Below are 16466 nucleotides of genomic sequence, written 5' to 3'. Positions count from 1 at the left end.
AAGGAGTGTGTGGGTGTGTGCGTGTGCTTAGGCGTATGCCCTTCACAAAAAAGAAAAAGAGTACAATGAATTTGTTCATGTGTGCCTGTATGCAAGGTTTCTGTTGCATGGGTGACACCTTCAAAACAACATTTCAGCTCCAAACCACTGACCTTTCCTCCTCTCTCTCTCGGTCTCTCTCTCTTTAACCAGCATGAAGTTAAGCATTCCAAACAGTAATCCTATAAAGGCCCATTAATCCAAATGGCCGCAGAGAAATCGCTCAGATGAAAGTCCACTAACTAGGCTTGGCATCTTTTCCATGAGTGTAAAATGCAATTACAAGCACACACACGTCATTGAACAGACAAACACACTACACATGCACTCACAAGAGACTGACACCGCCAGACAAGGACTCTCAAACAGGCAATAAGACATGCAGATACACATATAGACAAACATAAAAAGAACGTGAGGCTAATAGGGGTGGGAATCACCAGAGGCCCCACGATACGATATTATCACCATCATTATTATCACGATACGTAAGTCACGATACGATATTATCACGATACGATATTATCGTGATACTTAAGTCACAATACGATATTATCCCCATACTTAAGTCACGATACGATATTATCCCGATACTTAAGCCACGATACGATATTATCATGATACTTAAGTCACAATACAATATTATCATGATACTTAAGTCACGATACGATAGTATCGCGATACTTAAGTCACGATATGATCTTTTTGCGATAAGATATATTGTGATGTATTACCTTTTTTCAACTGCAAATGATGCAGTTTGTCAACATCTGTTTTATCTAATAAGATATAGTTTTCACTCTAAGTTTTCATTCACATATCTTGAGGTCAGAGGTCAATCCCTTTGTAAATGGCCATGATAGTTTTTCCTCCATAGAATTTCATGTAACTTTGGAGAGTTATTTAGCGTTCTTCCCCACAAACTAACGGAACTGTGCCCACTACAAAAACAGAATAGTGTCCGGGCCCGCCGGCAGGCCGTCAGATTGTTAAGATGTTAATAGATTATATAATAAAAGATTGATACTTGACATCCATGTATCGATACAATCGCTACGCAAAATATCGTGATACTATGCTGTATCGATTTTTTCCCCCACCCCTAGATGCTAACCTGCTTATTTTACCACTTCATGTACTTTTATAAACTGATGCCAATTAACCATGAAAATGACAGTTTACAACCTAACATGGTGTTTAATGGAGAACTGACTGTGTGTGTGTGTGTGTGTGTGTGTGTGTGTGTGTGTGTGTGTGTGTGTGTGTGTGTGTGCTTGATCCCCCTTCAGTGGCCTATTTAGCAGCTAATCTCCCCGTTTTCTTCACTATATCAGCACAACAGGAAAACACTGCACATAAACAGTCCAGTTCCTGCAGATATTACTCAATGTTTATAACTACAATATAGTATTTGTAGAATGTTTGTCAGACTGCGGGAGATAAAGACAGAAATGTGAAACTAGAGCACAATGCTTTCTTTGAAACGTTCAAGTTGTTTAAACCTCAATGACTCATGCTGTGCAACCAAATGTTAAAAGCTACAGAACTTTATTTCAGATTCTAGCAGAGATCCCAATGTTTCCAAAGATACCAAATGTGCCAGGCTGAGTTGTTGGGATAACGTTTAGCCCCATCTGGGAACGTCTTGTGCTTCCCTTAGCAAAACTTATGGAAGCGGTTTTGTGCTGCTCTTTCTGAGGGAAACCAGACGTTGCAAACCAACCAACCAGTTAGTCCTCATCGTCCTTATGTCTTGTAAAACCAAATATTGTTTTGTCTGAAGTGTTATCTAACACCGTGTCTCGCTTTTACAAGTGGAAAGACTTCAAAAGATGAGGTCTAACTGGTTGGTTTGGCAAATCCACATCTGGTTAACTAAAGTGCAGCCATCAGTGGAACAGCGTTAAAACATCAGCAGTAATGTGCATGGCGTTGCCGTGTGCTTGTGCGTGTGCGTGTGCATATTCGTGGCAATGACTGTGATACAAATAAAACTGTAAAAATATTCCCACTTGGTGCTATTTGAAAAGAAAAAAAATCCTCAGTTTACCTTTAAAACTAGGGATGCACCGATACCACTTTTTTTCAGACCGAGTACAAGTACTTACATTTGGGTACTCTCCGATACCGAGTACCGATAGGAGTACTTCTCTGTGCCAAAAGACCCTCGTTAACAGCCAGCTGGAGGGTGTGAGCGACACACGGCAGGCTGGGGAGTCCCGCATACGAGGCGGTGCGCTGCGACCGGCTCTAGGTCGGCTTGGAGAGGCTTGGGGGGAAAGTGGCTTGTGGCCGCAGCTTTACAGCGCTCCCCGCCCGGACCTCGCCGCACCGTGGACAAAGGGCTCGCTGCGCCCTCTCTCCCCGCCGAGGACGGCCCCCTGCTCCCGGTGCGACTGTCGACCGGGGCGGACTGTCCTCAGTGCGCCCCAACCGCGTTGTGCCGCCAGCTCGGGGCTCGGCCCACGTAAAAGGTGCCAGGAGTCTGTGGCGATGTCGGCAACCCACCCAACCCGTCTTGAAACCTGGACCAGAGAGTCTAAGGCAAAATTCCGTGGCGCAATGAAAGTGAGGGCCAGTGCGCGCCGGCTGAGGCGGGATCCCGGCCCAGTGGGGTCGGGCTCACCACCGTAAAGTGGTATCGGTGCCGTTGTATCGGAGCCGTTTTGCGAGTACGAGTACATGAGCACAGTATCGGACCCGATACCCGATACTGGTATCGGTATATGAGACCTTTAAAATATTGACTGTAGCAGCTTTCAGGGGAAATAAATGTAATAACTATGTTAACATAGACACGTACGATGAGACGTGCACTCAAGGAAACACTGAAAAGGTTGAGCTGGAACTGCCGTAAGTGACAGAAAGTTGGCACACAAAGTAGGATTTATCATATCAGGAGCCGTGTGACTTCACACATTTGATAAATGCATACCCAGACAGGCAGACAGGCAGACAGGAAACAAGCCTAAACACACTTACATGCATGTTAAATTAACACAAATACACTTTGTCCTTCTTCTACAAACACACACAACGTTTTCATTACTTCTCCGCCAGGCACCGAGCAGTGAAACTTCCATTGTGCACGTCTTATTTTGCATTTATTGAGCCATAACTCAGCGTGAGTGGAACTCTTGCACCTGTCTGAGCGTCACTTTATTTCCCAATAAATTTCACCTCCTTATAAAACGGGCAGACAGACACTTCACAGCCAAGCAGGAAGCCACGGTCTGACATCTCAACCCACACATACACACCGGGTTCATTTTACTCTACTAACAGCATCTCTGCATGAGTCCCGCAGAGGAGAATTGTGGGTAGAACTGGGATAATCGTTGACAAAAGTGACATGTGGGAGGAAGAGGGAATGAAAGAAAGGAAAAAAGGGGACCCGAGGTCTACTACTTAAACAAAGAAATCACTCGGCGGCGCCTATTGTTGACGGATCTTTCATTTAGCTTCAAGGGGAAGGCTTCGACAGCGGCCTGAATGAGTGGATGGAAAGGGGGGCGTGTCTCTGTGTTTGAACTGTGGCCCAAAGGTCAAGCACCCCTCCGACGTCCTTGTAAAGGTATACCCCTGTACACACAGCGCAAAGCACACAGACTGTCACACACGACAACATAACACACTCGAGTGCACTACACTCACGCTTGAGCGATCGCACGCCGACAGACCGACACAAAGGCAGACGCACACATTCCTCCGGTCTCTCTGCGCCGTCTTAAAATGAAGTTTTACTCGAGCACACACACACACACACACACACACACACCGTTTATTCCCCTTTGGACTCGTTCCAGCATCAAGGGACAGCGTGACTGTGTAAACTTCACTCTGATTGTTTAGCCTGGCGGTCACGAAGATATACAGAGAATGTCCATGATACTGCCATTTGCTTTAGCATTATTGCTCAGATACGTCAGCGTTCGGAGGGCTGCAGGGTTTTTTGTGGCTCACTTGAATTTTAACCATTTATGGAGGCATTTGAGACATAAGTCTCCGCAAAGCCTTGAAATTGCCCTTTCCCAAAATAGCACAGACTATTTCATGCAGGTAAAACATTATTATCTGCTCTAATGCTGGGTACACATTACACGAGAATCAAGACGATTTTGGGCCCGATTCCCCCCCTCCTGAAAATCGTCAGCAAAGCCCTGATGGTTTGATGGTTCTAAAGATGATCTTTCCAGGTATTCCTGTGGTCTGAGGTATGTTAAGAGTGTTTTTTTGCATCCGCGAATCGACTCGGAAGTCCATCCTGGCCGCACCGATTCCGATATCCTGTTTTGTGTGGGGAACCCCGAGGACGGACAATGATGCAGTCAAGTAGGAAAGAACGATAGCCAATAGAGAACCAAGCTGACTGAAGAAGGAAGGACAACCACCGCCGTCACGGCAGCTGCGGCAGCTGCGGCAGCCGCGGCTAATGCATGAGCTAATGCAAAACGTGAAGCATAAAGTAGTACTGTATTAAAGTGGCAGTAGTCAGTATATTTTTGGTATCATTGGGCAAAAATTCCATAATAACCTTTGAGCATATTGTAATTCAAGTGTTCTGAGAGAAAACTAGACTTCTGCTCCTCCTCATGGCTCTGTTTTCAGGCTTTAGAACATCTAGCCTGTGACGGGAGACTTTGACCAATCACAGGTCATTTTATTGAGAGAGCGTTCCTATTGGCTGTGCTCCGGTCATGTGACTGGAACTTGGCGTTCCTTCACCAGATTTGACAATGGCGTCACAAACTTTCTCATTTTACAGCTAAACCGTTCACTACAAGATGATTCTGAGAACATTTGAGGAGAGAAATAGGCATTAACGTAACATAATATTGATTCATATTTGATCAGTGACAGCGGGCTCTCATAGACGGCAGATGGACAGCAGTCCTCAGATCAGCTCTGACTGCTGGTTTTCCTACGGTCTGTGAAATCTTGCAGATTTCGGAGGACACAGAGCAACATGATTTTTTTCAGGTTACCTGTTTCAGGTACAACTGTCACGATATAGCGACCGTTTTATAAAAAAAACTTTTTTTAATCATATTTGTTCCAATCTGCCTACTGCAGCTTTAAGATGAACCTCAGAAATGGAGGACCAACTTGTTGATTTGTGGCAACAACACAAAAGTTTATTTAATTATTTTTGACGCGTGGTTCTTCTAATCACAAATAACTTCCTCTGGAAATAAGAATTGACACTTATGATATTTTCACATCAGGGTCTCAGAAAGAGACATTCATGAAAGAAATGATCCCCAATATTGAGAGGATTTTGTCCCATTCTGCTTCCTATGGGAGGGTTTTTGTCTTAATGGTCCCATGTCGTGCTAATTTTCAGGTTCTTACTTGTATTTTGTCTATCTGTAGAATATGTTACGGAGATGAAAAAAAGTAGAGATTTATTTTTAAATCAACACTTCCTGCTTTCATTTCAAAATAAAAGCCCTAAAGCGTTTTTTCCAAGGACAGAATTCCATCATTTGTTAACACAAGGCTTTTATTCTGAAATATGAGCAGTCAGTGCTGTGGAACATGCCACGCCACACAGCCGCCATGCACTCCTGACATTCCTGGTGTGTCTGGGGCTTTAAGTTGCGCTTGATCGCCAGAGATTTTGCTAAAATTTCGTTTTTTTTTAGTCTTGTTGTTCATGAATGAATCTGTTAGTGTGTGGTCTGCTGTTTTGGCCAAATTGTTGCTCATCACACACTATAGGAACTAAACTGTTAAATTGAACATAACATATCGTTATGTGTGGAGTCTCGCACATTTTCAACATCCGTTAAGAGTTGAAAAAATCTTTTAGTGTGGGCCAGGCTTTAGGTACAAAACAGTAAGTTTTATAGTTTTAACAGTGAGGTTTAGAAGTTGTCCTTGTGTGGTGGGATAGGGTGAATACCAGGAAGGGGATCCAAATCTCTATAGTATTCAGTAAGTTTATCCAAACAATGTAAATAAAGGGAGCGTTCTCAGATTAAATGCATGCCAGGAACTATGGTAATTAAGTTACAATGGCTGAGACTGGAAAGGATCCCCTTTCCCACATTCACATTACCATTTCTAATGAGATTTGTTTACTGCTCTAATTAGCAGAAAGCAGAAAATCACACAGATGCCAGTGGATTTGGATCCTTTCCGAGGTTCGGTCAAGAAGAGGACAATCCCGTTACGGTCTAATTGCCTGGTATGCTATTGCAATTGTAGTGACCGGGCCTTTTTCACCATATTACAGTGGATTGTGGGAAATATTTCCACAATTGCATCTTAAGATTCATACGCAAAGAAACTTCTGCTGCACTGAAGCCACTGGGGTCGATTAGCCTGCTTAATAGTCATTGTTATTCTCTCTGTGTGCCCAGATTGCCCTACCCTACTGCTTCCTCAGGGGGATTCTTTAGATACTCTATCACCATTACGGTACATGAATTGCTGATGTTTAATTTGTCATACTCTATGCAGAGAGGGAAATATCGATAGTGAAAGTCAGTGAAAAGAGTAGAGAAGAAGATTGAGTGTGTAGTGATCCACTGCGGTGTCTGTCGGAGGAGAAACTGCTGTCTCTGCCTCTTTTTTGATTGATTTCTGCTCGTGATTCTCAAATATTGGACTGAAACTTGATGTTTACGATTGATGAATAAGAAAAATACATTAGTAAACAACAACACAAGGAAATGCAGTTTCTTGCAGTTTTTTCTTTTCGGCTACCGCTACACAACTTTTGCACGAATCATTTTGATATTCTCCTCAAGTGCAGTGGTTTGTATCTAGAACACTAACATGAATGAATGTCCTGATAGGTGATTATTAGCCATTACTGGGCTAATGACTCCAGAATATAAAGTTTTTCTCATCAGGTCTCCTGTTTTTCCTGTTACAATCCACAAAGCAGAATGCCATAAAAACAGGCTATTTAAAACAACAGTAATGTGTGTGCGTTTGTCTATCTATATCCTGTATGGAGCACCTCGATGCTAATGGAAAGAAAAAAAGCGTAGGGGGGAAATAAGCATGATTAATGAGCGAGAAAGATGATGATGAAGCATGCTCTGTACTACTCCTTGCTACCCTCCAGTGGTGATGTAATGTCTTGTCCTTCAAACTGTATACAGGAGACTCAACAGATCAGCAAATCAGCAGTCCACCTGCATCCAGCCCCCAAACACCCCCCCCCCCCCCCCCCCCCCCCACTCCTTCCCTCTTCCTCTGTCACTATCTGGAGCGTGTTAGCTCTGACATTTTGGCAGGAGATGTGTCGGACGGCTCAGGGTCCTCCAGTGAGCCCCGCTATAAGACCCCCGCTGGATGTCTTCAGTTCAATTCAACAGCCTGTTATCACTTATGGAACTCTTCACACATCTGTCAAAACAGATCAATTGAGTTCAAACGGATGTCGTAGGGGCAAACCGCATTGCCACGGGCCAGCGTATTCTTCCCCCCCGACGCGTCACTTTAGTGTGTGTGTGGCTTGTGTACGTCACAGGCCAGCCATGCTGACTCCTTCATAGCCTGCTGCTTACAGCATTAAGAGGACCAGGGCCCTATCTGCTCTTCTACTGTCAGTCTGTCTTTTCTCCTGCCGTGTTGCTCCTCCCAGCCTTCTCTCACTCCTCCCAGCCTTCTCTCACTCTTTCATTCGCGCTTATCACGCCTGCTCGGGTTCTCTCTCTTTACTCTCCACATCTTCTGTTTCTTTCATCTTCTTATCTTCTTGTTTTTCTATCTCACCAATCAGATGCTTTATCTTTTTCCCTCCCTTGTGTTTCTCGACTTTTTACCACTCGTTTCCACTTCGTCAATCTATCTTTCTTCATCTTTTGCCCTGTTTCTTACTCTTACTCTACGCTTCCCGCCTTTTCTCATTCAGCTTCATCATACACCAAAGAGGCCGACCATCCATGTCTCATCGCTCAGGCAGCCACAGCAGCAGCAGCAGCAGCAGCAGCAGCAGCAGCAGTGTGGAGAGGAACCCGATAGAAGCTCATATTGCAGCAGCTTCTAGCCCAGAAGCCTGGCCTGCCTTGCATACACACACACGCTAAGTACAAACACATGCGGGCATCCAGGCAGACACATACCACATGTGAGAGATGAACTCCGTCATTCATTCACCCTTTTATTCATGCACGCACACACACACAGCCCAGTCACACAGCAGTTCGTGAAATACTCACAAAATTTAGTGTATTGATTTGTGTGCATGGACACGAATTTCATATTTTTTTTGTCAGCACGAAATCAATTTGTATGTAATCCACGTAATCGTGAACCAGGAAGTATAGCGGCGAACGTCGCGTAGGGAGGACACAGGACTGGTGTTCGTGTCCCGTGTGAAACCACAAGTCAAAGTTGATGTATTTGTCATGTAACTTCTGTACTTAAGATACATCACTTCCAGTGTTATTTTAACCCAAACCGCGATCTTTTCTTAAAGCTAACTAAGTCATTTTTGTCAAGTAAATTCTGTACTTAAGATACATCACTTTCGGTGTTATTTTAACCCAAACCACGATCTTTTCCTAAAGCTAACTAAGTAGTGTTTGTCACTTAACTGCCGTACTTAAGTTACACCATGCACTTTCGGAGTTATTTCAACCCAAACCTCGATCTATTCCTAAACCTATCTAAGTAGTTTTTGTCACGTAACTTCTGTACTTAAGATACATCACTTCCAGTGTTATTTGAACCCAAACCGCGATCTTTTCCTAAACCTAACTAAGTAGTTTGTTGCCTAAACCTAACCGAGTCGATCTATTCCTCAACCTGAGTAGTTTTATTTTGAAAACTGGAGCGGAATTGACACGTGCATCACGTGTTGCTTGACATTCGTAGGAAAACACACGAAAAATTCTTTGTTAAAAGTCGTGCTGAGCGTCACAAAAAAAGAAGGGAAATTCGTGTCTATGTACTCAAATGAAATACATTTTATTTCACAAACTGCTGTGAGACTGTGTTGACTAAACTTACTCACTCATTCATTTACAAGTCACACAAACATCCGTCCACAGAGGTGAGGGGGTCGTCCACATATGGGGCCCTTGGGCAGAAGCTCAATTACATGCTAATGCCACACTGTGGGGCAGCAACAGCACAATAAAAACATACATGTGTTGGCCCACTGACTGCATTAACAGCTTTATGAGCGGGGACTCCCAGCAGCCATCACTGATTTACAAGTGACTATTAATCAGCTGTCTCTAAGATATAAACAGTTTCCTAACTGTCCAATAAAAGAGGGCAAGATGGCAGTTTGGGAATTTAAAAAGTCCAAGATTATACGCTATCAGTCTTCTGGATTCATGACGTCCAAAGTTCAGTATCCCCGCAAATCGTTGCTCCCTGTAGAGCCCATTCACCTCTACTTGACTGGAACATGCCGTTTGCCAAAATGATGAATTCCCGTCCCCCCCAGCGCCGCAAGAAACTCCGGGGCCCCCCTGAGAACTTTTCACTTGGGGCCCTGAAACAGTAAATATCTCTAATCCCTATAAACCCTGTCCAGCTCTGGGCCCCCTGCATCACCACAACACCCATCACCTCCCATTCAGGCAGAGCTCCCCTAATCACAAATAACTTCCTCTGGAAATAAGAATTCACCTCATTCTGCAAGAGATGATATTTTCACATTATGGTCTCAGAAAGAGACATTCATGAAAGAAATGATCCCCAATATTGAGAGGATTTTGTCCCATTCTGCTTCGTATGGGAGGGTTTTTGTCTTAAAGGTCCCATATCGTGCTCATCTTCAGGTTCTTACTTGTATTTTGTGTTTCTACTAGAACATGTTTACATGCTGTAATGTTAAAAAAATAACTTTATTTTCTGCATACTGTCTGTCTGAATATACCTGTATTTAGCCTCTGTCTGAAACGTTCTGTTTTAGCGCATTTCAACGGAAATGCGTTGCTAGGTAACAGTTTGGGTCCATGTTTACTTCCTGTCAGCTGATGTTATTTACATACACTGCAATAGGAAATAAACTGGGACACATTTAGAATGTTTACATTTAAAACCGTGTAATGGTCTAAATATTGTATATTTGTGACATCACAAATGGACAGAAATCCTAACGGCTTGTTTCAAACGTACTATTTCTAAATACGGGCTGTGTGTATTTCTCAGTATATTGAGTGTTTTGATACTTTCACAGTATTTATATATCACTTAAACCTACTTTATAATATAAAAGACATGAAATTCTCACTTTTTACAATATGGGACCTTTAAATTATCTGAATATTATTTAATTTATTATCTTTATTTGAGTGAGATTTGTTGTGGTGTAGTGTAATTTATAGTGAATCACACATTATTAAAGATTATTTTCATTAACAATTGATCTGTCGATTATTTTTGTAGATCAAACCTGCAGTAGGCAGAATATTTTTGGTATCATTGGGCAAAAATTCCATAATAATCTTTCAGCATATTGTAATTCAAGTGTTCTGAGAGAAAACTAGACTTCTGCTCCTCCTCATGGCTCTGTTTTCAGACTTTAGAACATCTAGCCTGTGACGGGAGACTTTGACCAATCACAGGTCATTTCATTGAGAGAGCACTCCTATTGGCTGTTCATTCAACTGAGGCAGCTGTCAATCACTGGCAAACTCCAATCAAATGGTCAAGCTAGGCAGCGCTGATCAAATATGAATTAATATTCTGTTACTATAATGCCTATTTTGGGGAAAATGTTTTCAGAATCATCTTGTAGTGTACTGTTCAGCTGTAAAATGAGAAAGTTTCCTCTGGCTGGTGGGCGGTGCTTGGTAATTCCTCAACTGATCTCAACATGGCTGCCGGGTCACAAACTTTCTCATTTTACAGCTAAACAGTACACTACAAGATGTTTCTGAAAACATCTGAGGAGAGAAATAACGTTACAGAATACTGATTCATATTTGATCAGCGCTGCCTAGTTTGACCGTTTGATCAGAGTTCGCGAGTGATTGACAGCTGCTCAGAGACGGCAAGGCTCCAGCTCGGCTCTGATTGGTTGTTTTCCTCCGGTCTGTGAAATCTTACAGATGCCATTAGGAGCACCGGAGGACACCTGAGGAAAATGATTTTTTTCAGACTACCTGTCTCATGCACTACTGTCAGGATATAGTGACTGTTTTATAGAAATAACTTTTTTTAAATCATATTTGCTCCATTTCTACCCACTGCAGCTTTAATCTGTAAAATATAACATTTTTGAAGAAAATAGTTAGAAAAAATATCATCATCAATGGACATGAAATGTACCCCAAATTAGAGAATGACATATGGTCATGTTTTTGCATTATAATGTTAAAGGTCCCATATTGTAAAAAGTGAGATTTTCATGTCTTTTATATTATAAAGAAGGTTTAAGTGCTATATAAATACTGTTAAACTATCAAAACGCTCAATATACGGAGAAATACACACATACCATGTTCTCTCTAATAGTCCAATACACAAAGATATTCAATTTATTATTATAGAAACAGAGAAAAGCAGCTAATCGTCATCTTTTTCAATCAGAAATCAATTAATCCATCAATTGTTTCACCCACCGGATCCCCCGAAAGGACCCTTGAAGGTTCCCGTACCTCACTATGGGAACCACAGGACAGCAGCAGTTAGTTATTCATCATGAATCTTAAATCAACAGTTTTCCTATGGAGGTTTTGAATGGCAGCTTCGCAACTAAAAGTGACCGAGCCCCAGGTTACCAAAACATTCCCCCACGTGTGTCTCTGTCCATGTCTGTCCTACCTGTGTCTGCTAGCCGCTCTCTGTCCAGTAGTCTGGATACTGCTCTCCGCATATCCAAGACCCAGACTAACCCGGGTCAATGTGAAGCAGGCGAGCAGGTAAAACACCGTCTCCATCCTCGTGTCCGGGGTGTTAAAAGAAAAGAAGAAATGTCATTTAGTTCCAGAGTTTGGTCGTAGAAAAGTCTCCGCGGTTTACTATCGGTTGTCTTCAGTGACGAGCTGTCGCTGAATGGAGATGGAGAGTCATGTCTCAGCCCGCAACAGACCAGGCAAGTGCATCACAGACGGCAGCAGACTGAGGCTGGAGGAGCGGTGGAGGGAGACTGACTGACTGACTGCTGCTGCTGCTGCTGCTGAGGAGCTGGGGAGCAACAAGAGGAAAGTTTCCTGTCAGAGAGCCAAGAGCCGTCATGCCCGCTCAGGGTCTCTCTCTCTCTCTCTCTCTCTCTCTCTCCCTCTCTCACACACACACAGTAATGCCAAAGCACATTGTAGCTTACAAGGTGGTATGAACAATAAAACATTAGGCTATGTTAAAGGTCCCATATCTTTTTTTTCATACTTTATTTTTTCCCTTTTTTTCGAGGTTGTTATATGGGACCTTTAACATTATAATGCAAAAACATGAACATATGTTAATCTTTAATTGGAGGTACATTTCATGTCCATTAATGATGGTATTTTTTTTAAACTATTTTCTTCAAAAATGTTATATTTTACAGATTAAAGCAGCAGTGGTTAGAAATGGACAAATATGATTTTAAAAAGTTATTTTTATAAAACAGTCACTATATCCTGACAGTAGTACATGAGACAGGTAATCTGAAAAAAATCTTGTTCCTCTGTGTCCTCCGGTGCTCCTAAGGGCATCTGCAAGATTCTACAGATTGGAGGAAAACAACCAATCAGAGCCGAGCTGGAGCCTTGCCGTCTCTGAGCAGCTGTCAATCACTCGCAAAGTTCCCCAACACTCTCAATTTAGAGGCTTTAAAGACGTCAACCTTATGCAACTTGACTGGTATTAAGAGAAGCAGAAAAGAGCCATAAAGTCAGTGAACCGGCTCAGTCATGTCCGTTCCAGAGCAATATCTATCTAGAGTTGGCTAACAATAGCAAACAAAAAGCTACTGGTCATACCAGACCAAGTAGCAGCAAAACCCCTGCGTGTACTGACGTGAGAATAGCATTTTATTGCTGATAACTTTTCACTTTTTCCTTCTTTTCAAAGTTACATAGTCACTTTAAAAGTAAAAAAAAAAAAGTAAAAAAAATTTGATTGTTTTGTAAATTGCTGTTTTAAAGTTCACTTTCAATCTGTATTTCATGTTGGTGTTGGTTTGGCATTGGTTAATAATTCAGCAAAGGGGAAACTGAAATCCCTTTAAGCGGCAGCTTAATTACATTCAACAAATAGAGGAGTGTGTGTGCGTGTGTGTGTGTGTGTGTGTGTGTGTGTGTGTGTGTGTGTGTGTGTCTTTGTATAGTGATGGCTAATAGAGCCCTCTCCTCCTCCTTCATAATCACAATCAGCCTGTCTGCCCTGTTTCCCTTTTGATCAGTACGGCAGATTCCAATCTGAGACGTGGATGACATCTAACAGCCCGACTCATGGGACAGACACACACACACACACACACATACACACGCACACACAGAGCACGTAGTAGCGACTCCTTATCCGCTGGATAAGGAGGCTGTTCTCGAGGTGTGATTGATGCTGTTGTACTCTCGCAGCCAAGAGAGAGTTTGACTCCGTGCCATGATTTACAGTACACTTCATTTCCCCTTCTACCTCTTTCCTGTCAGTATCTGTATCCAAATTTAGCAGACATGCCAAAAAAGTTAAAAATAGACGTCTGCAATCTCAGCAGTTCAGAGATACAAAGTTAAACTCTGTGTCGTCCAGTTTGTCTCTTTCAGGGTCAGCAACCTTTACTATCAAAAGATAGGCAAAGAAAAAAAAAAAAATCTGTCTGAAGCCGCAAAACATTTGAGCATTGTGATGAAGGTAACACAGTTTATAGTCTAAGTATATAGTATATAAGTCTAATACAGTGAGGGCCAAAAAGCAAATCTACTACGGAGTATTAGGGCCACATTGAGGGAAAAAACATCTGAGATTTACAGAATAAAGTCATAACATTACGAAAAAAAAGTCATAATTTTACGAAAAGTCCTATCTTTACGAGAAAAAAGTCGTAACATTACGAGAATAAAGTCATAACTTTACGAGAAAAAAATTGTTATATTATGAGAATAAAATCATAACTTAACGAGAAAAAAGTCGTAACATTACGAGAATAAAGTCATAACTTTACGAGAAAAAAAGTTGTAATATTACAAGAATAAAGTCATAACTTTACGAAACAAACAGAAAATAACACGTAAAATGACTACTTATGATATTATGACTTCATTCTCATAATACTATGACTTTTTTTTCTTCTAAACTTCTGACTTTATTCTCATGATATTACGACTTTATTCTCGAAATCTCAGATTTTTTGTTTTTCCTCAATGTGGCCCTAATACTCTGTCGTCGTACCATAGACCTACAACATTGATAAATAAAAATGAAAATGTAAACAAAAAATAGTTATTAATTTCCCTTTTTTAAAAATCTGCATGTGTCTCCGGAGCCGCAGGTTGCTGACCCCTGGTCTATTTGGTTATTCATGCTCTTAGAGACACTTTCTTTTTCCTCATGACCAGTTTTTGGGAGAACTTTTGTAAGGGGCTTATTTTCTTTTCCAGTTCACTTTGTTGTCCCAGTTTCTTTCTACATTTTGACTCAGTGAAAGCAGTGCATCTCCTCCACTGCTGCTGCCACGGAGGAATGCCCAGCTCAGCAGTCCTCCCGTCGGACCACTAATGAGATCAGCTCTCCCAGCTGCTCCGTCACAGACTCCCCGACTCCCCGCTGAGAGCGTAGCCCTGCATACTGAGGAGGACAAGACCGTTACAGAAACACACGGCTTACAGCTGCTACCTGTTCATGCATGACGTAAACATGATGCATCTAATTCCAGTATTCATCAGCTACACCAAACCAAGACATTAACCAAAGATACTGTGTTAGGGCTGCACGATTATGGCCAAAATGATAATCACGATTATTTTGATCTATATTGAGATCTCAATTTTTTATCATTTGATTTTAGGGAAAACAAATTGTTATAGTACTGTCATATTTAACCCTCTGAGGCCCACAATAGACCCGTTTGTCTTTTTTTTAGACGGGTCCAGGGGGTCTTTAGGGGGAGATAGCAGGTCAACAGTAGATGTCACATAGAAGTGGTGTACATCATCTGAAAGCTGGAACCTGGAGATTAATTGGAGATGCAGCTCAGCACTGTGTATCAAGTTGTTCTAGTCATAAATCAGAAATTATCAAAAATGAATCAATGAATTAATGAATTAAAATTAATTGGAAAAGTGTATACCGACTCAGTACATGATGATAGAAGTATATGATGGTCATCACCATGTTCTATTATGTCTCATAAGTTGTTGCAGAAATGTTTGGGGTTGATACCATTTGTTACACAGATTTGGTGCTAAATTTAAAAAAATGTTACCACTCAAGAATTGATAAAAAATTATCCATAATCCCTCCAAAATACCACATTAAGATACCAAGACCTTGAGGAACACCATTGAAAAAGCCATGCTGTGATTTAGGATCAAAAACTTTTGACATTTAGAGATTTCTGCAGACTTGCATTTTCGGCGACTGGATGGCGAGCACTTGTGTTGTGTAATTTGCTCAGAAACCCCCTTATTGTCAATCTAGCTAGGAAAGCCATCCATCCTCTGAATGCTCTAGGTCTCTAGTCTGATCCATCCATCCTCTGAATGCTCTAGGTCTCTAGTCTGATTCATCCATCCTCTGAATGCTCTAGGTCTCTAGTCTGATCCATCCATCCTCTGAATGCTCTAGGTCTCTAGTCTGATCCATCCATCCTCTGAATGCTCTAGGTCTCTAGTCTGATCCATCCATCCTCTGAATGCTCTAGGTCTCTAGTCTGATCCATCCATCCTCTGAATGCTCTAGGTCTCTAGTCTGATCCATCCATCCTCTGAATGCTCTAGGTCTCTAGTTTGATCCATCCATCCTCTGAATGCTCTAGGTCTCTAGTCTGATCCATCCATCCTCTGAATGCTCTAGGTCTCTAGTTTGTGGCTGTAAAGTTTCATGAGGCTGTGATTATCCTAGAGGTCACCACAAAGTCATTTTATACAGTGAGGTCACGTTTCAAACAATGATCTCACTACAATGAAATGTCTCATGGGGACTAACATCATCACACATGAATACAGTTGGGCTCATTGGATCCACCAGAGTCTCAGCTTTACAGTGATACCAAATTATGTAATTCAGAGACTGTTTAGGGACCCCAGTATGCAGAAATATTCAGATAATCCATTTTAGAATAGGCGAAAATAACACATTTACACTGCATTAAAAAAACTGCATGTGATTATCATAAAGTGGGCATGTCTGTAAAGGGGAGACTTGTGGGTAACCATAGAACCCATTTACATTCACTGATCTGGAGGTCAGAGGTCAAGGGATCCCTTTGAAAATGTGCCATGCCAGTTTTTCCTTGCCAAAAGTTAGATACAGTGCTGGTGTTTAGAGGTCAAATTGTGGCACATTAGTTCCATGACTGCTGTGTTTGT

General features: G+C 41.9%; 1 protein-coding gene across 1 annotated transcript in view; it reads right to left on the bottom strand.

The window, feature by feature from the left end:
* The window catches only part of emilin1a (elastin microfibril interfacer 1a), a 39331-nt gene extending 26988 nt beyond the window's left edge, over positions 1–12343 (bottom strand). Inside the window, exon 1 of the mRNA XM_037751337.1 lies at positions 11782–12343. Coding sequence (XP_037607265.1) covers positions 11782–11897 — 116 coding nt within the window. The 5' untranslated portion in view covers positions 11898–12343. The remainder of the gene's footprint in view (positions 1–11781) is intronic.
* Positions 12344–16466: the final 4123 nt, after the last annotated feature.

The sequence above is a fragment of the Sebastes umbrosus genome, chromosome 18, assembly GCF_015220745.1.
Source record: "Sebastes umbrosus isolate fSebUmb1 chromosome 18, fSebUmb1.pri, whole genome shotgun sequence".
Classification (NCBI taxonomy): Eukaryota; Metazoa; Chordata; class Actinopteri; order Perciformes; family Sebastidae; genus Sebastes; species Sebastes umbrosus.
The sequence above is the reverse complement of the archived record's forward strand: the minus strand, read 5'-3'. Positions and strand labels throughout refer to the sequence as shown.